The sequence below is a fragment of the Myxocyprinus asiaticus genome, chromosome 14 (assembly GCF_019703515.2).
Source record: "Myxocyprinus asiaticus isolate MX2 ecotype Aquarium Trade chromosome 14, UBuf_Myxa_2, whole genome shotgun sequence".
Lineage (NCBI taxonomy): Eukaryota > Metazoa > Chordata > Actinopteri > Cypriniformes > Catostomidae > Myxocyprinus > Myxocyprinus asiaticus.
The window spans coordinates 8926261-8951682 of NC_059357.1; the positions used below are offsets into that span (position 1 = coordinate 8926261).

Below are 25422 nucleotides of genomic sequence, written 5' to 3' on the forward strand. Positions count from 1 at the left end.
GAAAAAGTATAGAAGGAACTCAGCTTACTAGCACAGATTCCTGGAGTCACAATTAAGATCATAATTGTTTTTTTTTGTATTATTATTTATGTTTAACTCCATCTTTAAAGGAAAGAAACAGCTTCATTCTCTTCATTCAATCTCACCTGAGCAACAGAGCTATTCTTACTGTATAACTATTAACCAAGGACACTGGTGAAAGGGATGACAGTAAGGACAGATCTATAAACACATAGCAGGTAGTTATGACTGAAATAAAACAGACATGTTTTGCACTCTCAGAAAGAAGGTTGTTATACTGTTTCATTATAAAAGGACAGAGGTGCTTGTGTCAGGAATCGACTGACATGCCAAAACACAAAACACAATTTACAATAAAAATAACCAGGGTCCAAAATTAACTTTTCGCAAAACCTGACAATGGTGGGTGAATTGAGAAATGTAACTGGCCGTAAATAATCCCTAGTCCCTAGCTGTTCTTTAATTGAATATCACAACTGAATTAATGGAATATTCGGGTTCAATACAAGTTAAGCTCAATCAACAGCAATTGTGGCATAAAGTTGATTACCACAAAAAATAATTTAGACTCGTCCCTCCTTTTCTTTAAAAAAAGCGAAAATCGAGGTTACAGTGAGGCACTTACAACGGAAGTGAATGGGGCCAATTTTGGGAGGGTTTAAAGGCAGAAATGCGAAGCTTATAATTTTATAAAAGCACTTACATTAATTCTTCGGTTAAAGCTTATGTATTATTTGTAATTTTAAAGTCATTTTAGGGTTTGTTGACATTATATCGTCATGGCAACAAAGCTGTAAAATTGGCTATAACTTTAAAAGGAAAAGGTTAGTAAGTGATGTTATCACACTAAAATCAAGTTACACACATTGTTTACATCTTGTGATTATACTTTGGATTTGAGTATTTTAACATTTAGAGATTAGTCCCATTGCAACCTAAATGTTTGCTTTTTTAAAGGAGGGACAATTCAAAATTATTTTTGTGGTAATACACATTATGCCACAAATACTGTCAATTGAGCTTAACTTGTACCGAACCCAGAATATTCCTTTAAGAAATTAAATTGTCATTAAGTGCGTTTACATGCTATGCTGATAACTATCAAATGTCAGCTATTCAAATGACAACGCAAGAAAACTGCATTCACATGAGACGCCAGTGAAGGTGTTTACATGCACGCGAAATCGGGCTAATGGAAGAAAATGTGGCCATCGGTGCCAACAGTTTATGCTTTAACTGTTTATGACCTTACCCCAATAAAGGAATGTCGTTTAAATCACTTGACCATACACGTTGATGGCCTACTAAGCATAATAAGTTTAAGATTGTACGTATAAACATGCTCAATCTTACATTGAAATATTAACAATGTATTTTGTTACACTTCCAAAACAAATTACCGCAAAATGGCATGTATTTATTTACTGGCCAAAACCAACTTTTACTTGCATTTAGAGCTTATCCAAAGTTAATTTTGGACCCTGAAATTAAACATAGCATCCATATAATTAAAAAGTTCTCAAAATTGAGATCCTGGCTGCTGTTTCGAGCACAATTCAATGTTATTGATGCTATATATAATACATTCCTTTGTAGCAATGATGGAGAATTAAAGAGCAATCACACTACACTTCGCACTCAAATCACTCCCATTCAGACGATTCCAAACACGGGAGACAGAAAACGCAAGCTTATGCGGAAACATTTCGCACTATGCTGCAAACGAAAGTTCAAGTTTGGTGAACTCTGAACTGCAAATCCGGGTGTCAAGAAGACCGAAATGTTACACACTGACCTCTTGGCTCAATTCAAAGAATATGTATTTCTAAGCTGTGTGTTTTTATTGTTGCTGGAAAGTGAGTAGACTGTATATTCTAATATTTGGAATATCATAATTTTTGTGATTAATGATTTATTAAAACCAGAAGCCCTCGCACATGACATCATATCATGGTCCGTTGTGAGGTCTGAAATAATGGTGTGGTGTGATGCAATGTGATGTGCGAAGTGGGAAGTTAGTGTGGGGATTCAATGAACACTCTGATAAATGGAATATATACCATACAGGAGGTTGCTTGGCATGTTTGTATAGAAGCCACTGGTGAGTAAATCCATGCTTAGAAAAAAGACCATGTGTTTAGAGCAGAAAACTTTATGTAGAGACATTCTTTCATGGTAATAAAAGTCATGGCACAGTGTTGTAGGGAGTACAGCTTGGCCACATATCTTAAAGAGTGGCATAAGCTTCAGACTGCTGGAACAGTAAACAATTCTCCTAATATCCCTTTTGAAGGTTGGAGAAGGTCATATCTGTGGTGCTTGTGTTCATGTTTTGTTTGGGTGGGGATTTGGCTGTTGTGTGCTGTTTTCAGATAGTATACTTTTGGGGTTGCAGGGTGGAGAGGTAGCGGAAGGTGGATGACAGAATTCTTTGATCGTTACGGTGAAGAGGTTAGCCGTAATGTCCGTGACGACCACGTTGGCACATCGGGATGTCATGTCAGGATGCCAATCCAAATCCTTCTCTTCCTCTGATGGCTCTTCCGATACGGGCACCTCAGGGACTTTGAGTGGCCGACGACCAGAGAAGGGATGGTGTCGTCGTGATCGCCGGTCCATTTCATGAGGTACGGAAAGGTCCAGGATGTGCTCATTTTCCTCTGATGATGACGATGATGCAGAGGACGAAGAGGAAAACATGGGAGAGGATGGAAGGACAGATGGAGCCGAGCTATTTTTTGAGGCCACAGGTTGAGGGCTGAGTTTGTGGATGACCTGATCTGGGTCACTTTTCGCAGAGGCCTGGGACACCAACGAGGAATTCTTGGGTTGAATTTGTGGTGGGGAAGGTGGCTCACCATCCGAAACCTCCGAGCTCGAGACAGAAGGGGGCATCTCATCATTTAGAGCCTGACATTTGAGCAGGTCTGAGGCCAGGACCTTTGAACTTTGGGAAGAAGATGATGACAAAGACAGGCCATTGTTGGTTGTGTTACCACGACTCTCTACGCTTTGAGTCTGGCTCTCAGAATTGCTTGCAGAGTCAAACAGTTTTCTGAAAGGAGGGAACCCAGAACCACTAATGGGGGGCTGGATTCCTCTGTAAGAAACTTCTCCAAACCGCCTGTTCTTTCCAATCACCCTATTCCGAGATGGAATTTTCTGGCGCCCAAAGTGGGATTGTTGGGCAGAGCTTTGCATGTGTGTCCTTTTACTATTGGCAGCTCCACTGTTTCCCGCCTTGTCGACCACTTTTAAGTTCAGTATGACCCGACCCTTCTTCACCTCTCGGGGTTTCACTTTGCGGTTCAGAATACGGACAGTTTCAGAAAATGGACTGACTGTCGGCCGGGATGAGAAAGGACTGGAGGAACCAAACATTTGTGCAGAGGAGTCAAGACGGGGTAAGGGGCGACGTGCCATACGATGGCATCGGTGAATGTCTTTCTTCAGTTTGGGCTGAGCAGCCCCGGACTGCAACTTGGCGTTGGAGGGGGCAGTGGGGGTGTAGGACAGTGTCGCTGAGGGAGGAGGAGGTTTGTAATGCTGCTGCGGACGACTGTGGTTGAACTCTGGGACTCGTGGGGAGCATTCTGCAGCCTGTGCTCTTGACTAAACAGAAATACAAGGAAACATTACTCACTCCTCAAAACATAATTCAAAGCAAATACATTTTTTTTTTAAATCTCTCCAAGAAAACTTCAATAAAGCAAATAAAGCATGGCATTTAGGGAAGCGATTTATGCGAGGGTTCCCAAAGTAAGCCAAAACTTAAAAGTACACATTCTTTTTACATTTACATTTCAACAGTGTTTCAAACAATGTTGCAGTAACCATATATGTTAGACAGTTAAGGCTGAAACATACTTTACGCAAATATGCTTACGCAGATGGCAATGCGGTGGCCAAGCATTTGCAACGTGCAGTCCGGTTAAACATGCTTAATGTTCATTGACTTCAACGTACATGCACAGCAATATTCTCATCAAACTGATGTTCCGCCATGACATTTGTTGACTTCAAAGAAAAAACTCACTGTAGAAGTGGACAGTTCATACTGATCTCACTATAGCACCCCTTGTGGCAATGTTGAACATGCAACGTGTGCTTGTGCTGTGTTATGAATAGTGTCTAAAACATTTTTGAGCACAACTACACGCAGCTTCTTGCATAGCTAGAAGTGTCTGAGTTGCCCGAGATAAACTTGGAAACAGATTGCACCCCGAAATCTACCTAGGTACAAAAATTCCTTTAAACAAATTGACTTCCCTGAAATCACTGTATCATTTGCTTATTGATGCAGTTGATGAGGCATAAAGTACCCAAGTGTATTGATGACATACCTTTAGAAGAAGCGTTTTAGGTTTCGGGCCTCTCTTTTTAGGTCCATACATCTCTTGCTCTCGCTCTCTGAGTAAAAAGAGGAGTTGATCAAAAGGGTTTGTGATTATGCCAGTGTTTGCACTTACATACTGAGTGCTTGTGCCAGTTTCTGCTTTACAACAAACTTCCTTTGGGCACAAACCATGACTTCAAAAGTTTGACTTAAGACGTCTGACTCGAATTTTCATGTGATGTGGTTTAAGATGTCTGTGTGACTGCTTCCTGTGGGTATGTAAAAGAGCCAGTCGTGATCTGACTCAGGGATACCACTTCAAACGGATGCATCAACAGTCACAACTGTAATTAACGTTCATTAGGTCTCTTAGCCGACAATGCGAAAACTACAATCAAGCCAATTTTTTTATTTGGAAGTATTAAATGTCCTTTGAAGTATAAAATGTCACTTTTGACAGGAGAAATCCTGTCAAAAGTGAGATTTGTTCAAACCATCCAGTAAAGTGTTAAAGAACTTGAAATGGTAGATATGAAAGTTTAAAAACACATTAATGCAAAAAAAAAAAAAAACACTGTCACATGAATTCATCTTATTTAAGTGCACTATTATAAAGTAGCAACAAAACTCACTTTTGTTCAAACGCTGCAACGAGTCGTTCATCAAGTATATTCTCCTCAGGTTCCCATGTGCTATACCTACAAAATATTCATTTTACAGCCCACTACAATATGGAAATGAAATATTAACAGAATTCAAAAGTTTAGTACTTCACTCACTTTATCGCCCATCCTTTCCATTTCACCAGGTACTCCATTCGTCCCTGTGGAAAGGTCAAAACCAATTCCCAAATCAGGGAAGACACCTTTTATTAAATAACAATGAGCTCTTAAATATAATACCAAAATGCATTTTCAGTAATTAACTCAATCCAATTCTGTGCATGCCCAATGCAACAACAAACAAACAACTTTAACAAGTGTATTCATGGTGTTGATGTATGGGGAGATGTTGCTGATTTGACAACCAATATTTCCCATTATACCAGCCCTCAAAACGATATACATTGTAGGTATAATCAGTATAATTATTTTTCATTATATTATACAAATGTATTGTTATTATCATTTTCCTATCTACTGAAAATAATATCTTCTAAAAACAAAAGTAAAAACGATCTGTTGTTTTACGATCTACTTGCAAGCGAGGGACGCGTCATGACGCGACATAAACAGAACGCAACGCGATTATAAATCAACGATGCTGTCTATATCGCAAGCGCGCTAAGTATAAACAGCTTTGTTTATTGTAATGCAATTCAGATATCTTAATTATAATGGGAGCGTGCTAGTTTAATCGCGTCGCACGCTCGCGCTGTAAATTGAGTGTCAGACGAAACACCGGCCTTTGTCAAAAAATCTGCACTTCGGGCAGACACAAAAAAAAAGCTAACCCGCTAACGGCACCAGCTCCAGCTGGCTTTACACCAACCAAAACAAACCGCTCCTGTACCATGATCTTAACAATACACATCTCAGTCAAATTAGTATGCACAAAAGTGCCCTTAATACATATGCAAATAAGCACGATAGGCATTACGAGCAGTTTTGCAGAATGCACTGGAAAGCGTGCTGCTCTAGTTCATGCAACGCTCTCGGTATGCAGGGCTGAAGTTTAGTGTTTTTGTAGGCCGCAAAGAAATCGAAATAAAATGATTTGATTATAAAGTAACTCACCTTGCGAATGCGGCGCTTCAGGATGGCCTCAGCGGCAAACACACGGTCCCCTGCCGCAGAAAGCTCCATCTTTAGCGGGACAGCAGAGACGGTTCTTCCGCAGCAGCGATGGAGAGATCCTGCGCCTTGGAGGAGTCACACACACACACACACACACACACACACACACACACACACACACACACGTTGGTTTTGCTATACTTGTGAGGACTCTCCATAGACATAATGATTTTTATACTATACCAACTATAGATTCTATCCCCTAACCCTAACCCTAAACCTAACCCTCACAAAAAACTTTCTGCATTTTTACATTTTCAATAAAACATAATTTAGTATGTTTTGTAAGCGATTTGAATTATGGGGACACTAGAAATGTCCTCATAAACCACATTTATTGCATAATACCCTTGTAATTACCAGTTTGTAACCTAAAAAAATGTCATCGTAACACCCCCCCCCCCCACCCCCCGCCACATACACACAGCCGCTAATAATAAGAATATTATATATTTATATATATTTATATATATCCTATAAACAATTAATGTAATACATTTTTTATTACTATTATAATTACTATGATTTATTTTTGTAAATGTTAATAGGCCTATTATTATAATAATTAACGCATGCATATTTTTAAATAATTGATGTTTTATAATTATTTAATTTAATATTTTATTTGAATTTTGTTCAGAAATTTTGTTTTTTTTTATTACATTTTTTTAGTCAAAAAATACATTTATATACTTCAATGTTAGTATAATTTATATTGCTATTAAATATAATAATAATATATTAACAGAAATTACATTGTGAAATACCATTCTTTATATATATATATATATATATATATATATATATATATATATATATATATATATATATATATATATATATATATATATATATATATATATATATATATATATATATATATATATATATATATATATATATATATATATATATATATATATATATATATATATATAAGAGATGATGAATAAAAAAAGATGATGAAAAAAAAAAAAGCTAGACGCAGCGCAACGAAAATAACAGAATGCAATTGCCTTAAAAAAATTATTTTTAATTTGACACGGCGTCTAAAAACGCGACGCTTCTACGCGAGACGCGGCGTAACGCGTCAAAGACTTCCGTCTAGCACACATATGTGTAGAAAAACTGCGCAGACGACAAAAACGTTTCTTTGTGAACGGCCCCTTGAAGAATACAGTTGTTTTCCAAGCACAAGCAAGTTTGAATAAGACACTATTTTTGAAGTTTTTGGTTAGGTTTGTGATGACTGCACTGAGAAACATTTTGAAATATAGCAGATAGGCTACACAACACAGACAGGTGTGCAGTGTTTACGGTAGGTGTCTATCCTAAGTCACACCTTTATTACCCTGCACTGTTTAGAAATTCACAGGTCACACAGGTGACTATAGCTCTCTCTCTCTCTCTCTCTCTCTCTCTCTCTCTCTCTCTACCTATCTCTCTCTCTCTCTCACACACACACACAAACAGGACAGGAGAGAGAACACAGGAGATAAAGGGGGAAGACAGAGAATCTGTGGTGAGTTATCTGTCAGCGTGGTGTGTTTGTTGTCGGTGGAAGTTGTTTATTTGTTTATTGTGCCGCGGTTTCAGATCACGATGTCAGGACAAAACAGTGATCAACTGCATCGCACTACTCTGGGCGTTTATACAGTAAGTCTAAAGTCAACGTGAGTGTGTTTTAGAAACAATCACATTTTTATGTAAATTTCACTCGAATTCATTTAAATGAAATACGTTTAATGCAAAGAATAAAAATATATGATCAGTATTAAAGAAAGTTCAACACCTAAATTTGTGCCTAATCCTTTAGATTAGGTAATTTTGATATTGAAAATGTATATAATTGAAAATATATCAATATAAATCAATGTATTTTTTGATTGGACACTTTTGATTTTCGTAATTGATTTTAAATGGGAAACTTTATTGTTGTGATAAACAACAACCTGAAACCATAGCCACAGATTGATATATTGAAGTAACAAAACGTGTTCTTTCTCTCACTGTTGTTCTTCCACTTTGTCTATGCTGGTACAGAACATAATGGAACAGTTCAACCCAAGTCTGCAGAGACTGGTGGCCCTGGGAAACAGCTACATTCAGGCTTTTCAAGGCAAGTGAACATTAAAAAAAGATTGAGAGAGAATGAATGAAATAAATGTGGCCATACGAATGAATGAGAGCCTGATGAAAAGATGAAAGGGGGAAGTAAAAGTGGAACGGTTGAACTTTGGTCATTGATGATAATAAGACAGCATTGCTGGAACATCATTGGCTGATTCAACATCATTGTTTAATGACTGTCTGTTTTATGAGTCTGAGTTTCACTCAGTGACGCATATGCAGAGCTAGTAATGAAATCAAGATCAATAGCTTTGATATACGTTTCATTTGTTTGTTTCTGTTGAAAACAACTATAACACAACTTATCATGAACCATGTTTTGAAAATCAATATTTTACTTACCCCAGTGGTGTTGCAATACAGAATCAAATACTTTAGTTAGTTCAACTAAAATCACAATCACTCATTCACAGAACTGCATACATGGTTTATCAAAGAAATCGTAATAAAATAATAATAATAAATATGGTGAGGTTTATGCCTAAAACAAGTTAAAAAATCTTTACACACATAATACAAATATTGTATATTGTATGAAAATCTGAATCAGCTTTATTGCCAAGTATGCTTACACATACAAGGACTTTGTCTTGGTTACAGGAGCTTACAGTGCACAACAATACAAAACAGCAACAAGACATAGATAATAATAAATAAAAAAAATAAATAAAAAAATGGAATAAGTCTTAATATCTTACCTCTCAGGTAAATCCATCTTGTTTCAAGTATGTTTAAATATTTTTATGCATGTGTGTCTACAGGCCTTGCTGTCACAAGTGAGGCCTATTTCAATGCTCTTTCTAAGCTGGGTGAACAGGCCATGCAGAGTATGTCCTCTCGATTGCTGGGTAAGCTTTTACTCCATCTTATCATTTCATTTTTCAGTACTCTTTCACATTTAAATTATGGAAGGATACTTTTCTGTCAAAGGCAAAGGTTTTAGACACACTGTTAACTTTCTTTTCTGATGAATATTTCCATTACAAGGATAGAGTGAGAGTGTGTGTGTACAGTGTGTGTGTGTGTGTGTGTGTGTGTTTGTTTGTGTGTGGGTGTGTGTGTGTGTAAGAGAGAGTTTGTGTTTTTATTGATGGTTATAAACCAAGAGGGAGTCAGTGTCCTTCACACAATATCAGGTATCTGTACATCCTCTGGGATTTTAAATAATAAATGATGACACACCTGCAGCTTGGCAGTGTGTGCTTAACATTAAGAAGCATAATACCTCCACTTTAACGCACACTAACACACAACACACTACCAGAAGATAGAATAAGTGTTAAAAGTATTGATAGACTGATATATCAACCAGGTCGATTGATCGATGAATATTTGTGCCATTTGTGATTAAAAGAAAGGGTAATTCATCCTGGTTTCAGTTCCAAAATCTTCAGACAGCCTTGTCAATGGATAATGCAAATGTTCCTTTTTTCAAATAGTTTTTAGTGAAGGCTATGGTGTTCCTGTTTAAGGCTATAGTGTTCATGTATACGGCTATAATGTTCCTGTTTAAGGCTAGTGTTCCTATATAAGACTATAGTGTTCCTGTTTAAGGCTATAGTGTTCCTGTATAAGGCTATAGTGTTCTTGTTTAAGGCTGTAGTGTCCCTATATTAGGCTATAGTGTTCCTATATAAGGTTATAGTGTTCATGTTTAAGGATATAGTGTTCCTATATTAGGCTATAGTGATCCTGTTTAAGGCTATAGTGTTCCTGTTTAAGGCTATAGTGTTCCTATATAATGCTATAGTGTTCCTGTTTAAGGCTATAGTGTTCCTGTTTAAGGCTATAGTGTTCCTGATTAAGGCTATAGTGTTCCTATATAATGCTATAGTGTTCCTGTTTAAGGCTATAGTGTTCCTGATTAAGGCTATAGTGTTCCTATATAATGCTATAGTGTTCCTGTTTAAGGCTATAGTGTTCCTGTTTAAGGCTATAGTGTTCTTATATAAGTCTAAAGTGTTCCTGTTTAAGGCTATAGTGTTCCTATATAAGGCTATAGTGTTCCTGTTTAAGGCTATAGTGTTCCTATACAAGGCTATAGTGTTCCTGTTTAAGGCTATAGTGTTCATGATTAAGGCTATAGTGTTCCTATACAAGGCTATAATGTTTATGTTTAAGGCTATAGTGTTCCTATATTAGGCTATAGTTTTCCTTTTTAAGGCAATAGTGTTCCTGTTTAAGGCTACAGTGTTCCTGTACAAGGCTATAATGTTCCTGTTTAAGGCTATAGTGTTCTTGTATAAGGCTATACTGTTCCTGTTTAAGGCTATAGTGTTCCTGTTTAAGGCTATAGTGTTCTTGTATAAGGCTGTACTGTTCCTGTTTAAGTCTAAAGTGTTCCTGTTTAAGGATATAGTGTTCCTGTTTAAGAATATAGTGTTCCTATATAAGGCTATAGTCTTCCTGTTTAAGGCTATAGTGTTCATGATTAAGGCTATAGTGTTCCTATACAAGGCTATACTGTTCCTGTTTAAGGCTATAGTGTTCTTGTATAAGGCTATACTGTTCCTGTTTAAGGCTACAGTGTCCCTGTACAAGGCTATAATGTTCCTGTTTAAGGCTATAGTGTTCTTGTATAAGGCTATACTGTTCCTGTTTAAGGCTATAGTGTTCCTATATAAGGCTATAGTGTTCATGTATAAGGCTATAATGTTCCTGTTTAAGGCTAGTGTTCCTATATAAGGCTAAAATGTTCTTGTTTAAGGCTATAGTGTTCATGTTTAAGGCTATAATGTTCCTATATTAGGCTATAGTGTTCCTATATAAGACTATAGTGTTCCTGTTTAAGGCTATAGTGTTCCTGTATAAGGCTATAGTGTTCCTGTTTAAGGCTATAGTGTTCCTGTATAAGGCTATAGTGTTCCTATTTAAGGCTATAGTGTCCCTGTATAAGGCTATAGTGTTCTTGTTTAAGGCTATAGTGTTCCTGCATAAGGCTATAGTGTTCATGTTTAAGGCTATAGTGTTCCTATATAAGGCTAAAGTGTTCCTGTTTAAGGCTAGAGTGTTCCTCTATTAGGCTATAGTGTTCATGTTTAAGGCTATAGTGTTCCTATTTAAGGCTATAGTGTCCCTGTATAAGGCTATAGTGTTCTTGTATAGGCTATAGTGTTCCTGCATAAGGCTATAGTGTTAGGCTATAGTGTTTCTATATAAGGCTATAGTGTTCCTGTTTAAGGCTAGAGTGTTCCAATATAAGGTTAGAGTGTTCATGTTTAAGGCTATAGTGTTGCTGTTTTAAGGCTATAGTGTTCCTATATAAGGCTATAGTGTTCATATTTAAGGCTATAATGTTCCTATATTAGGCTATAGTGTTCCTATATAAGACTATAGTGTTCATGTTTAAGGCTATAGCGTTCCTATATTAAGATATAGTGTTCCTGTTTAAGGCTATAGTGTTCATGTATAAGGTTATAGTGTTCCTATTTAAGGCTATAGTGTCCCTGTATAAGGCTATAGTGTTCTTGTTTAAGGCTATAGTGTTCCTGCATAAGGCTACAGTGTTCAAGTTTAAGGCTATAGTGTTCCTATATAAGGCTAAAGTGTTCCTGTTTAAGGCTATAGTGTTCCTATATAAGACTATAGTGTTCCTGTTTAAGGCTATAGTGTTCCTGTATAAGGCTATAGTGTTCCTGTATAAGGCTATAGTGTTCCTATTTAAGGCTATAGTGTCCCTGTACAAGGCTATAATGTTCTTGTTTAAGGCTATAGTGTTCCTGCATAAGGCTAGAGTGTTCATGTTTAAGGCTATAGTATTCCTATATAAGGCTAAAGTGTTCCTGTTTAAGGCTAGAGTGTTCCTCTATTAGGCTATAGTGTTCATGTTTAAGTCTATAGTGTTCCTATTTAAGGCTATAGTGTCCCTGTATAAGGCTATAGTGTTCTTGTATAGGCTATAGTGTTCCTGCATAAGGCTATAGTGTTAGGCTATAGTGTTTCTATATAAGGCTATAGTGTTCCTGTTTAAGGCTAGAGTGTTCCTATATAAGGTTAGAGTGTTCATGTTTAAGGCTGTAGTGTTGTTGTTTTAAGGCTATAGTGTTCCTATATAAGGCTATAGTGTTCATATTTAAGGCTATAATGTTCCTATATTAGGCTATAGTGTTCCTATATAAGACTATAGTGTTCATGTTTAAGGCTATAGCGTTCCTATATTAAGATATAGTGTTCCTGTTTAAGGCTATAGTGTTCATGTATAAGGCTATAGTGTTCTTGTTTAAGGCTATAGTGTTCCTGCATAAGGCTACAGTGTTCAAGTTTAAGGCTATAGTGTTCCTATATAAGGCTAAAGTGTTCCTGTTTAAGGCTAGAGTGTTCCTCTATTAGGCTATAATGTTCATGTTTAAGGCTATAGTGTTCCTATTTAAGGCTATAGTGTCCCTGTATAAGGCTATAGTGTTCTTGTTTAAGGCTATAGTGTTCCTGCATAAGGCTATAGTGTTAGGCTATAGTTTTTCTATGTAAGGCTCTAGTGTTCCTGTTTAAGGCTATAGTGTTCATATAGTGTTCCTGTATAAGGCTATAGTGTCCCTGTGTAAGGCTATAGTGTTCCTGTTTAAGGCTATAGTGTCCGTATAGTGTTCCTGTATAAGGCTATAGTGTTCCTGTTTAAGGCTATATTGTTCCTGTATAAGGCTATAGTGTTTCTACATAAGGGTATAGTGTTCCTGTATAAGGCTATAGTGTTCCTGTTTAAGGCTATAGTGTTCATATAGTGTTCCTGTATAAGGCTATAGTGTTCCTGTTTAAGGCTATAGTGTTCATATAGTGTTCCTGTATAAGGCTATAGTGTTCCTGTTTAAGGCTATATTGTTCCTGTATAAGGCTATATTGTTTCTATATAAGGGTATAGTGTTCCTGTATAAGGCTATAGTGTTCCTGTTTAAGGCTATAGTGTTCATATAGTGTTCCTGTATAAGGCTATAGTGTTCCCGTTTAAGGCTATAGTGTTCCTGTATATGGCTATAGTGTTCCTGTTTAAGGCTATAGTGTTCATATAGTATTCCTGTATAAGGTTACAGTGTTCCTGTTTAAGGCTATAGTGTTCATATAGTGTTCCTGTATAAGGCTATAGTGTTCCCGTTTAAGGCTATAGTGTTCCTGTATATGGCTATAGTGTTCCTGTTTAAGGCTATAGTGTTCATATATTGTTCCTGTATAAGGTTACAGTGTTCCTGTTTAAGGCTATAGTGTTCCTGTATAAGGCCGTAGTGTTCCTTCCTTCATAATGCTCTAATATTTTTGTATAAGGGTATAGTGTTCCTATATAATGCTATAATGTTTCTAACTGAGCCTATAGTGTTCCTACATTTAGACGGAACACTTGTACCAAAATTAATGGGAAACATTGGAATGGCCAGTGTGGCGGATGTAGAAAAGGAAAAAGAGCCAATCCCCTGTTAGTTACAAATATTACAAAATATTCTAAATGTGCTTTCGCATTAGCTGGACCAGCCTGGCAAATAGTGATTTTAGGGTGATCTGAGCTAAAGAAGCACAATTTATGGTAGAGCATGGCACTAACAACTCCAAGATCACAGGTTCCATTCCACATACTGATGAAATGTATACCTTGAATACATGCCTTGGAAAAAAGTGTTCGTCAAATGCATTAATGTAAATGTCTTCTTGTTCTGTAGGTGATGTATTGATACAGATCTCAGATAGTCAGAGAAGACTGACCAATGAACTGGAGGGAGTGGTGTGTTAAGTACCTGTCCTCTATCTCTTCTTCTGTTTATCTTTCAAAATCTTCTGTTCTGTTTGGCCATATTTGATTGTCTTTATGGCCAAACCCTTATTTAATCAGTCTCTTTGTGTGTGTGTGGGGACGGGTTTGGGTAGTTTACGATGACATTTTTTAAGGTTACAAACTGGTAATTACAAGGGTATTATGCTGTAAATGTGGGTTATAAGGACATTTGTAGGGTCCCCATAATTCAAATGGCTTAAAACACATACTAAATGAAGTTTTTTTGAAAACGTAAAATTGCAGAAAGTTTATTGTGAGGGTTAGGTTTAGGGGTAGGGTTAGGGGATAGAATCTATAGATCGTACAGTATAAAAATCATTATGTCTATGAAGAGTCCTCATAAGGATAGCCGCACCAACATGTGTGTGTGTTTGTGTGTGATTCAGTTTCGCTGGTTCCATTCTGAAGTCCTCCAGGAGATGGACAATAATGTGAGACATGATAAGGATTACATCTTGGTAAGATTTTCAGAATGTTGCACAAACCCATAGAAGTCAATTATGTATATTTAACTAATTAAAACTTTTATGTTGTATGTAAAAATCTAACAGCCAGTTTGATTTCTAAGGGCAGATCAGTGCCAATTCTTTACTTTATCATTCAGTCAAAACTCAGTACAGAAAGAAAATTAGCCAATTGAAATGATCTTGCTAATGAATTTTAGAAATGTAGAGAGATATAATAAAGTTGTTTGGTTCATATTCTCATTTAGGCCAGCAGGAGGCGTTATGAAATGGAAGTGAGAAACCAAGCAACAGCTCTGGAGAGACAGATGAGGAGAGGTGTCCCACAGGTGAGAGTAGTATATGGCTCTGTCCTAAATTTCCCAGCACACTGATCATAAAACCCTTTGCACCCTGTCTAGAAAATTATGTAGAAGCCAGCCAATCATATTTTGTTCCACCTGAGACTGAAACTAGTGTGTCTGGTATGTCTACATATGCAGTGTGTAACAAAGGAAGGTAGTGGTTGTTAGCAACATTTTCATTGGTGGTTTGCAACATTCATGTTGAGGCCTCCAAACAGATGTTAAAAGAAGGTGGTAATGATTACAGAATCAGATAAAATGATGATGATGTTTATAATAATGATACTAATAGTTCTGTTTGTGTTTAGGATTGCAGTGAGTATGTACAATTTCTCAGAGAGAGTCAGAAAGAGGCATTAAAAGAGGAAGAAAGGAGATATCGATTCCTGGCGGAGAAACACTGCGGACTCACCCAGTCTATTGCATATCTTATGAACAAGGTTAATACTATGATGTTGACTTGACAAAGCCAACATACTGTTATTCTACAGACTTGGGTTTTTTCCAAAATGTCTGACTGTAATTCGTCCTAGAGCTTTCAAGTTTTCTAAGTGATCGATTTATGGTTTTCCCATAGCAGATGCTCAAATCAGCCAAAATTCCAATAGACATACATCAATGGAATGTTCAAATGGGCCAAGAGTCTGAAATGGAATGATCAAATTCAAACTCCAACTGTCAAAAATCCAAACAAAAACAAACACACACAAAAGCCTTTAATCTGTTTTCTACAGTATCTATAACCTTTAAACTTGATTTTTTAATACCTTCTTTGAGACAAAGTTTTGTAAGGCCAACATCAATTCATTCATTCATTCATTCATTCATTCATTCATTCATAATCAAGATAATAGTAGCAGATATTTATGTTGTTATGAGGGGTTTTGTATGTGAAAAATGGTCTCTCTCACTACTGGACAAGAATTGGCATTTGCATTTGGAAGGTGACTAAACCCTTCCTGTTTCTTTCTATATGTTTTTAGCAGTTTGAAGGGCAAAAAATAAAAAAACTTAAAACAAAAGTAAAATTTTGGGCAGTTTTATGTTGAATTTGGATCAGTTCAAACATTGTATATATAGAAGAATTTGTTTTCCGTCTATTGCAGATTTGGTTGGAACAGAGATTTGTTCAGCAATGAGAATCTGATTTATCTATGTAAATTAACTTATTATTTGTATTCCACAGACAGGGGGCGGTCTGCAGAAGAGAGCAGAAGGATGGAAAGATCTGGTGAATCACACAAGAGAATCCCGTCCACACACTCCTTCACGACTGGAGGATAACACAGTGAGAAAAACAATCATATGATGACATCACAAGTTTCACATAAAAACATAATCGTATAATGCTGTATTCAGTTATACACAATGACTATTACTATAACCTTAAAGGGATAGTTCACCCAAAAATGAAAATTTCTCATCATTTACTCACGCTCATGCCATCCCAGATGTGACTTTCTATCTTCTGCTGAACACAAACAAAGATTTTTAGAAAATTTCTCAGCTCTGTAGTTCCACACATTGCAAGTGAATGGTGGCAAGAACTTTGAAGCTCCAAAAATCAAATAAAGGCAGCATAAAAGTAATCCATAAGACTCTAGTTGTTAAATCTATGTCTTTAGAAGCGATATAATAGGTGTGGGTGAGAAACAGATCAATATTGTTACGACGCAGAACCCTGCTAGCAAACACACTACAAAAGTTTATGTCTAGGGAATACGCTGAACCGGCTTCCACACGTAACGTGCAAACTCAACTGTCCCTACGTGATGCAATATAACATGGGAGTCAGTCTTATCAAAATGTATGGATGGATGTTTGTGTGTGTCAGCTAGGAGTCGCCCAGAGAGAGGCCACTCACCTGTTGATTTGGCATTGCTCTGGCCCATTGGCGTGCGGTGTGGAGATCGGGTTTCCCGGTGCAGCCCCGGTGTAGATGCAGTGTAGTTCAATTTTAAAATGGTGGTGAGGATAAAAATGCACTCAAAAGTGACAGAACACATCAGACCCCGCGTGTCCTCGTCGAAAATCATTCCTCTTTTAGCCCCTCCCCCCAGGATGCATACTGATCCTTCTTTTCACTCACAGGTGAGTGACATCATCTGACATCACCCTGCCTTTGTCACTCAGTACTATCCCTAACCGTGTGCCTTAAATACTTCGTTATAATATTTAAGTCCTTTTTTACTACAAAACTCCACTTTAACGTTCATATTCTTTCATATTCTGTAAGTGAAAGTGAAAGTGGAGATTTATAGTTAAAAAAAAGAAATTTAAACATTGATCTGTTTTTTTTTTTTTCACCCACTCCTATTATATTGCTTCTGAAGACATAGATTTAACCACTGGAGTTGTATATATTACTTTTATGCTGCCTTTATCTCCTTTTTGGTACTTCAAAAGTTCTGGCCACCATTCACTTGCATTATGAGGACCTACAGAGCTGGAATATTCTTCTAAAAATCTCTGTTTGTGTTCTGCAGAAGAAAGAAAGTCACACACATCTTGGGATCTTTTTCTATCTTTCTCTGTTTTTCTCGTAGATTGATGACCGTGTTAGCCGCTGGGCAGAGCAGCCTCTGGGCAGAGTTCCCTCTAGAGGTATGAAGGCCTAATGACATCATCCTTAACTAATTTTGTTTGTTCAGTATCATAACTTGTCGCACTAATGACAAACTCTCATCCCTTCATTCTATAACCACCCCTCCTCTTTCTCAGGCCCCTCTCCTCAGCCAAGTCGTTCCAGCTCCTTTTCGGGATTGGCTGGAGGCAGAGTGATGCGAGCAATGGTGCCTCACCCTCCTGCTGCAAACCCCACACTCCTGCCCTTCTCCCGGGGAGAAACCATCACCCTACTCGTTCAGGAGCCAAGGAATGGATGGCTGTATGGCCGATCTGACAGCTCTGGACGGTGAGAGCTCTTTAACACACCCCAACCTACACCTATTAGGCGTTACTTTTACATGTTGGAAAACTACTCCAGCCACTTTTTGTTTGCTGTGTGTCTGAAATAAAAATTGTCAGACCATTTCTTCAAAGTCAGTTTTAGATGGTTTAGAGTACTTAATTAAATTACTTTGGATATTTAAATGTTTTCTCAAAACTATAGCTTAGACATGTAAACAAAGACTGTGATGTGGCATGTTGTTGGTGGGAAGGTTAGGTAGTATATCATCTTTCTGCCTCGTAGTCCGTGGAAACAGGCCATTTTGAGAAAGGTTTGCAGATCCCACCAATCAAGCACCAGCTAAAAATTGTAACAGTGACTGACACATCAGTAAGTCTGTGTGCTTTTAGAACATACAGTATTAGCATGCCAGGCCACCAAATTAGCATGTTAGAGACCCAGGTTGAAAACCAAGTATTGTTATTCCTTATTAGTTCTGTAACAATGTTGGACTGAATGTTGGATTTTGTTTCTTGCTCATTGGATCGCATTTGTATCTGTATTGTTCAGGCAGGGCTGGTTCCCAGCTGCTTATGTAGGCCTAATGGACGAGCCACCTGGACCATTTGTCTCCAGGTAAGCCAATACTGCACATTTCCCAACACCTGCGCAGGGGCTGCGCTTTACACTCATGATCTTTGACCTCTGTCCCTGTCATTGTTCAACAGCAGCTCTCTCAGAAGCAGCAGCAGCTTGAGTAACCTCCTAGACCATCCAGGGAGCAGCAATCACTACGTGGCTCCACCTCCACCTGCGCCCCCTCCACCGTCAACAACCAAAACTAGCGAATCCCGGCCGATTACCCCTACTCCTTCAGATAACAGAGTAAGGCCTGTCAAAGTTAAAGTCAACATGAAACAGCGTTCATAATGAAAATGTAGGGTAGAACTCGATTTTATCACTCTGGAATTGATTTAATGGTTAACTAAACCAATATTAGAGTTAATAACAATAAAATCACATACCTTTTATGTGTAAAGTTATAGTCAGTTTGACAACTTCGTTGCCATGATGATGTAATGTCAACAAACCCTAAAACCCTATAATGACAGTAAAAAATTATGACTTAAACAACTTTACAGCTTTTTTTTTTTTTTATAGAAAAGGAGGGGCAAGTCAAAATTTATTTTTGTTGTAATCAACATTATGCCACAAATGCCGCCTATTGAGCTTAACTTGTTTTGAACCCAGAATATTCCTTTAAGAAATTAAATAGGGTCCATTTTTATTTCATGTTGACTTTGTATGTTATAGCTAACTGAGTATAACTGATTAATCTTTTTTCGTTAAGCAAAGTTAATTTTACATGCAAAGTCATGTGTAAATTAACATGCAGCAACTGTCATATTGTAATCCTTTAATCAGTAAAACTTGAGTTGTATGATGTTTTATGCTGATGTGGTTTGTGCTTTTTCTGCTGATGTTCAGAATATTTTAAATCCTTGGAGAGATTCTTGACTGTATGCTAATATAAATGTGTTGATGAGAGCAGTGTGATGTTGAACGTTAAGTGTCAGTTCCCTCCTGTGGCCAGCAGGGGCACTGTGGTAAAGTTCTCTTCTCCATGACGCCTCATCCTTCATTCTGGTGGTTGCAAGGGGGCAGCTCTTTCTGCTAACGGTCTCTCTCTCTCTCTCTGTGTGTGTGTGTGTGTGTGTGTGTGTGTATCTTAAAAAAAAGTCAGTATTTTCATCTTGTTTTCCATTACAACTATTTGAACATCCTTAAAACAAGATACATTTATATGTTATCAGATAATATATCTTGAATGTACTTTTTCTCAACCCACTGGCAAATTTTTTTTTTTATTTTTTTTTATTGATTACAGGATAAATCTAACTTCATTTAGTGAGCTTTATGCTTAAAATAAGAAAAAGTGATTTGTCACTGAGATCAGAAATGTTAACTTGATTCAAATATATTAATATATTCAGTATTGTTAGTATTTTAATTTGTCTATAATTTTTTTTTTAAATAAGTCTTAACATCTAAAGCAATTTTGCTTCTCATGTAAATGTATATTGTTAAGAAAGTGGATACTGTCATGTTAGATGCTACAGTACAGTCCAAAAAAGTCTTAGACACATAAGATGTTTCAAAAAACATTTGTCTGCTTTTGTGTATCAATAGCAAGTATCAGTTTTAGATTTTCAAACATTTCCTTTGCAAACAGAATAGAAATAGAACAAGGAGTCCTGCAACAGATGGTATGACCCCCACAGAGCCTAGATCTCAATATCATTGAGCATCGGCATCGCCATGCCATTTTTCCTTTTCTTTTGCTTTGACTGTAGCCCCGAATGTAATTTTAAATGTAGGCTATGCAATAATATTGCTACACCAACCCCCCCGTCGTTGAGTCAGTCTGGGAAGAGACAGAAGAACTGAAATTCAGAGAACTGTAGCAAGTTCTTGAAGATGCTTGAAATAAATAATCTGCCAACAACCTTGAAAAAGTGTGCGCAAGAGTACCTGGTGAAATTGGGGCTGTTTTAAAGGCACAGAGTGGTCACACCAAACATTGATTTAGTTTTTTTATGTTTACTGCACGTTGCATGTTGTATGAAGTAAATTAACAAATAAATTATTCATGGCATTGTTTTTTTTAAAACATTCTCACTACTGCCTGATTTTACAACTGCCTAAAACTTTTGCAAAGTACTGTATGTAGAGACATAAAGAGTAGGCTTGAGGAGTAACGGATTACTTGTAACCGCGATAGGTAATCAGGATACAAAAAATAGGTGACTGTAATCTGTTACAGTTACATAAAACCCCATCATAATCAGATTACAGTTACATTTTAAAAAATGGGATTACTGTCAGGATTACAAGTTTTAATTTCTGACAAAAGAAATGGTGAATTTTCTTGACATAAAGTGATACAGACAGCTGTTTGTTTAGAGTGAGATATGGTTTAGATGCGCATTTTCTTCGGGTTCTCTCTCATGACTCACTTGAGTCAGGAGCGCCTCCTACTGTCGCATGATCAAATAACACCTGTCTCACATCAGCAAACAGCTGCTTCACCGCGATGGCCACGGAAGAACATGCATTATTCGCTCTTTAAAAGTGAAAAGCGAAACAACATTAAAGTTCAATGGAATTTACACCTTCCAGCTGTGAATTTGAAGATAATAAGAGCCACACAGAAATCACATTAGCTAAATTAGCGAAAATTAGTTAATATTAAAATGTGTTAAAATGAGTTAGCCTTAGTGCTCAAAGAAATCCGTGGCCCTCATCATTTGGCGGTAGCAGGAATAGCTGCCAATACTGACACGATTTGCGCATCATTGCTGGTATGGCATAGAAATTCCCTGGTTTGCTTGGTTGCAAATACGAACTTTACTATATTAGCCAGGATGTCCTGTATGTTGTTCCGTTCTTTATTGAAGCTGAGAAAATGACCCCTCCCCCTAGTGAACGGTACTTAAACCTTCATCATTTAAGAACATTTTTTTGAATACAACAATACAAAAATCATTTGAAAAAAATACCCCTGGAAAAATTGCTATGACTTTCTCTCCTTTTGCACCTGAAAAGGTGTTTTAAGTTCTTAGGTAAGAAAGTTCAATGAAGAATATACCTGATTTTGATAAATTGTTGTTGAGAACAGTTCGAATGTCTGGGTGAGGGAGACATTCTGGCAAATGTAACATGTTCAACACTTATAGTAATTATGAATATGTAATTGAAAAGACACAGTAAAAGGCTAATTTTTGGAGGGTTTAAAGGCAGAAATGTGAAGCTTATAATTTTATAAAAGCACTATAATTATTCTTTTAAAACTCATGTATTATTTGAGCTGTAAAGTCATTTAAATCATTGTTTTTACGGTCGTGCTTTTGTCTTAAAGAAAAGGAAGGAATGATTCGAAACAATTTTTTGTGGTAATCAACATTATACCTCAAATGCTGTCAGTTGAGCTTAACTTAACTTGAAATATTCCTTTTAAGGCCTTGTGTGTGTTTGTTTTGGTTTGATGTTTTTTTTTACAGTTGGATTTTGAATTCACAAACATTCCGTTTCAGACTCTTGGCCCATTTGAACATTCCGTCAATGTATGCAATGATAGATCATTATAGATTAGATTTTATAGTATAGTTTTTGTTTTTACTTGAAAAAAGACGAAAATACTCATTTAGAAAATGAGTTTTTGGCAGTGTGTTTGTGTGTGTGATAACTGCATGCTTTGTTCTGATCCTTCGCCAATGAACAGTTACATGTTAAGACAATTCTTTTGGTTTGATTTTGTGTGATGGGCTAGAATTTGACCCTTGCTTTAAAAAAAGTTTTAAAACAGCCAACAATACAAAGTAATTGTACTTTTTTCTTTTGACAGAGAAAAGATCACTATGGGTCTCGACCAGAACTTTTCCCAAGGTTGGTGGAAGTCTACTACTGTAACTCCTAATCAGTGTTGGGTGTAATTGGATTACAAAGTAATTTGTTATTGCAAACTAGTTACTTTTAAGCACAAAAAGTAGTGTAACATATTACATTTTAAATTCTTGTAATCAGATTACAGTTACTGACTTTCAATGAAAGTAATTACTTTTAAGTACATTATTTGGGTTACAAATATTTGTATTAATATTTATGTGTAATACAATTAAAATGTGAATCAATATGTCCATATGTACATCTGTTTACATTTCTGTGACAGCTGAAGGGTGTGTGACAATGAACAAGGAGAAAATAGGCATTATTTTGAATTTAAGCACAAAAAAAAAAATGTGACAAGTGTTTTAGAAAGTTAAAAGTAATTAATAATGTGATTACTTTTTCAATTAAGTAATCAGTAAAGTAATCTGATTATAATTTATTAGTAGAGAAGTAGTTAGTAATTTGTAGTGGATTACTTTTTAAAGTAACTTTCCTATCACTTCTCCTAATATGTTGCTTGTCTCTTTGAGACCACAATCATTTGAATTGCATTAGTACCAATAATAAGAAACAGATCATCTATAATGCAGATATTTTTGTTCAACACAATCACTTCTTTCTGTGTTTTTGCAGAGGAACAAACCCATTTGCCACAGTGAAGCTGAAACCCACCAAAACCAATGACAGATCAGCTCCACGGATATAAAGAAAATTTTCAAGCAATTACAGATTAGTTCTGCAAGTTTTACAAAAAGACATTAATTTTCCAAGATAATTTTATCAATACAAAAGCATCACAGTCAAGATAATGCAACTTGGCAATGATCAATGACTGGAATTTAAAAGCCCATTAAAATAATCGGTGAGGCCTTCAGAATTGCGGTATAATAAATTTTACCTTTAAAGAGGTTATCAGTAATTTCTAGTCTGCTGGGGGTAATGCAATAAGAAACACTCGCAAACAGAAAAACATGTTTGCAGACATGACATCATTTCCTGGGTTTTGTATTCTGGGATTGTGCTGACTAACCAGGAAATGTAAATACAGGGACTCATTATTAAACTCTGATTTTCAAAGTCAGCTTAATTTCAAGTTCTCCCAAGAGCTGAGATAAGATGTCTTTGTCTTTTCTGGTCTTTTTCATTTCTCTGTTTTCTAATAATTTAGTATATTATTTGCATTATGTGAGCACAAATGCTTTTCTTAAAGTAACACAGGTTGTCTCTGATGAACTTTAAAATTAACACTGCTTTGTTTGTTAACATTAGGGATGTTTTAACTACAGTTCTATGTGGTTTGACCTCTGGGACCCTGACTTCTCTGATAAGTCGTCATCGGCCTCTCTCTGGCTCTGTGCTTGAACTTTGTCTCTTAGCTCATTTAATTCAGCTGACATGCCCAATTATACACTGCCCTCAAACTGGGTGTTCTGTCTGCTTAAGTGCCTATAAAGTAAATGTTCTTTTTAAAAAATGTTTTTTGAGAATATATTTTGTTTTATTGATGGGTAATGCTGAATATTTAAAACAGAGATATCTGTAACTACTGTATATCATAACAGTGATTCATATTATAGTTATGCTTGAATTGGCAAATACAGGTAAAATACTATGTAAAATAAATGTAAAGTTGATTTTTTGTCTTTAAAGCAGTCATTTATTGAAATACGTCAGCTGCAGTGCTTGGGAGTAAATGTAGTGATGCTAGTTATTTAAAGTTGCATTAAGTTTTTTTTTTTTTTTTCCTCACTAAAACAGTTTTACACCCACAGTAATGAACAGTACTTCTGACAAATATGATGTGCTGTACACTTTAATGAGAAGAAGAAAAACCAAAATTTTCCCACATAATGTGGGTCATCCACTCATGGTGGCCACCATGTTGAGTTCACATGATCAGCCATGTGAAAACATCACATGTGTACTCCAGAGCTGGTGGGGGCACCAGAGAGGCTAATATGAATAATTTTTGTAATATAATCGTTTTTGGAACGAGACACATAAGACAATTATAATTTTAGAGCCATGGGCTTCCTATGGAATTTCATATGGGTTTTTATAACAAAAGTTTAAGATTTAGAGTATTAGAGTAAAATAAGGTCTGTGGTTAACATTACTTGAACAGACTTTAATGTTTTCTTCTAGAACATAAATTAAACACCGTCATACCTCAAACTTAAGACACTGTGTTTTAGGTTGTCCAATTAAAAATTTAAATTCAGATACTCATCGAATTTAAGATAAAAATGCACATTTAAATGCAAAAACTGCATTCGAATTTCATCTTTGAATAGATGCGTCAAACACTGACGATGACCTAAGTGGAGGTCTTTTTGCCATTCATCTTTCTGTCTTATCATTGTCTTGCAACATAAGGGGCTGTTCACACCGAACGTCTCTGATTACAAATGTAACCTTGGTTCCCTGAGATTAAGGGAACGAGACATTGCTGTAAGCACTATGGGGACAGTCCTTCTACACGACCTTGCTGAAACCCTTATACAATCCTCTGATTGACAATGGTGTCTGAGCCCCGCCCCTTCAGGAGTGCAGTTGGCCTATATAAGCGAGCGCTCAGTCAAGAGTGAGTCACTCGTATTATGAAACACTGAAGTAGTAGTGCGGCTAGCTTTCGCAATGTCTCGTTCCTTTCATCTCAGGGAACAGAAGTTACTTATGTAACTGGAGATGTTCCCTTTCGATTCAAATCACTCAACATTGCTGTAAGCACTATGGGGAACGATATCCCATCACGCCGCACTACGTGACATTACACTCCCAGAGTTATAACACTAAATAGAGATATTCCTAAGGAGTTACAGGCCACAGGCTGATGACTTATAAGTCATATTTAAGTGTATATGAATAGTCCCACGTGGTGGATGCCAGATGGAAATGAATGTAGTCTGAGATTTATATGAACCATTTAGATATACACAGTAGGGTTAATTAACCCTCTCACAACATGGTTGGAAAAGTAGGTTTTATTTCTTATGGGAGTGCTTATGACTTTTAAAGGGGTAGTTCAACAGCATATAATTAGGTGGCTGTGTTGATTATAGTCAGTAGCCCACCCTTAATAAGGGCTTAGGCTCACCCGCTTGAATGTCAGAAGCGCTCTGTACAGAGAGGACTTGTGAGGAAATGGATGGCACGTCGAGGTTATAAAATCTTGCGAGCGTGTTTTGTGAGGAACATCCTGCTGCCAAACATACAGGTATGTCCTGTAAGGACACA

The 25422-nt window shown here is 36.7% G+C and overlaps 2 protein-coding genes across 3 annotated transcripts in view; one reads left to right on the forward strand and one right to left on the reverse strand.

Moving 5' to 3' along the window:
* Positions 1-6222, reverse strand: part of LOC127451501 (uncharacterized) — a 36816-nt gene extending 30594 nt beyond the window's left edge. The window contains exons 1-5 of the mRNA XM_051716248.1: positions 6094-6222; positions 5137-5180; positions 4990-5055; positions 4365-4431; positions 2361-3633 (exon numbers count right to left, since the gene is read on the reverse strand). Of these exons, the coding sequence (XP_051572208.1) occupies positions 2361-3633; positions 4365-4431; positions 4990-5055; positions 5137-5180; positions 6094-6162 (1519 nt within the window). The 5' untranslated portion in view covers positions 6163-6222. The remainder of the gene's footprint in view (positions 1-2360; positions 3634-4364; positions 4432-4989; positions 5056-5136; positions 5181-6093) is intronic.
* A 1415-nt stretch (positions 6223-7637) lies between these two features.
* Positions 7638-23819, forward strand: LOC127451406 (brain-specific angiogenesis inhibitor 1-associated protein 2-like protein 2). 2 transcript variants are annotated; one of them, XM_051716105.1, is made up of 15 exons: positions 7638-7675; positions 7750-7809; positions 8197-8272; positions 9045-9131; positions 13926-13987; positions 14425-14496; positions 14751-14831; positions 15155-15286; positions 16033-16134; positions 17393-17450; positions 17568-17760; positions 18307-18372; positions 18465-18621; positions 22142-22182; positions 22819-23819. In XM_051716105.1, exons 2-15 carry the CDS (start codon positions 7756-7758, stop codon positions 22889-22891), a joined length of 1254 nt encoding a protein of 417 aa, XP_051572065.1. In that variant the 5' UTR covers positions 7638-7675; positions 7750-7755; the 3' UTR covers positions 22892-23819. The 2 variants fall into 2 exon arrangements, with proteins under 2 accessions (XP_051572065.1, XP_051572066.1); XM_051716106.1 differs by having other exon boundaries at positions 18468-18621.
* The last annotated feature ends 1603 nt before the right edge of the window (positions 23820-25422 follow it).

What these genes read in the sequence shown, in the direction of transcription:
- LOC127451406 (XM_051716105.1), top strand. Translation starts at nt 7,756, where the DNA reads ATGTCAGGACAAAACAGTGATCAACTGCATCGCACTACTCTGGGCGTT. An exon ending in CTACATTCAGGCTTTTCAAG is followed by an intron (nt 8,273 to 9,044) that starts GCAAGTGAACAT and finishes GTGTGTCTACAG; the next exon opens with GCCTTGCTGTCACAAGTGAG. An exon ending in CTACTCCTTCAGATAACAGA is followed by an intron (nt 18,622 to 22,141) that starts GTAAGGCCTGTC and finishes TTCTTTTGACAG; the next exon opens with AGAAAAGATCACTATGGGTC.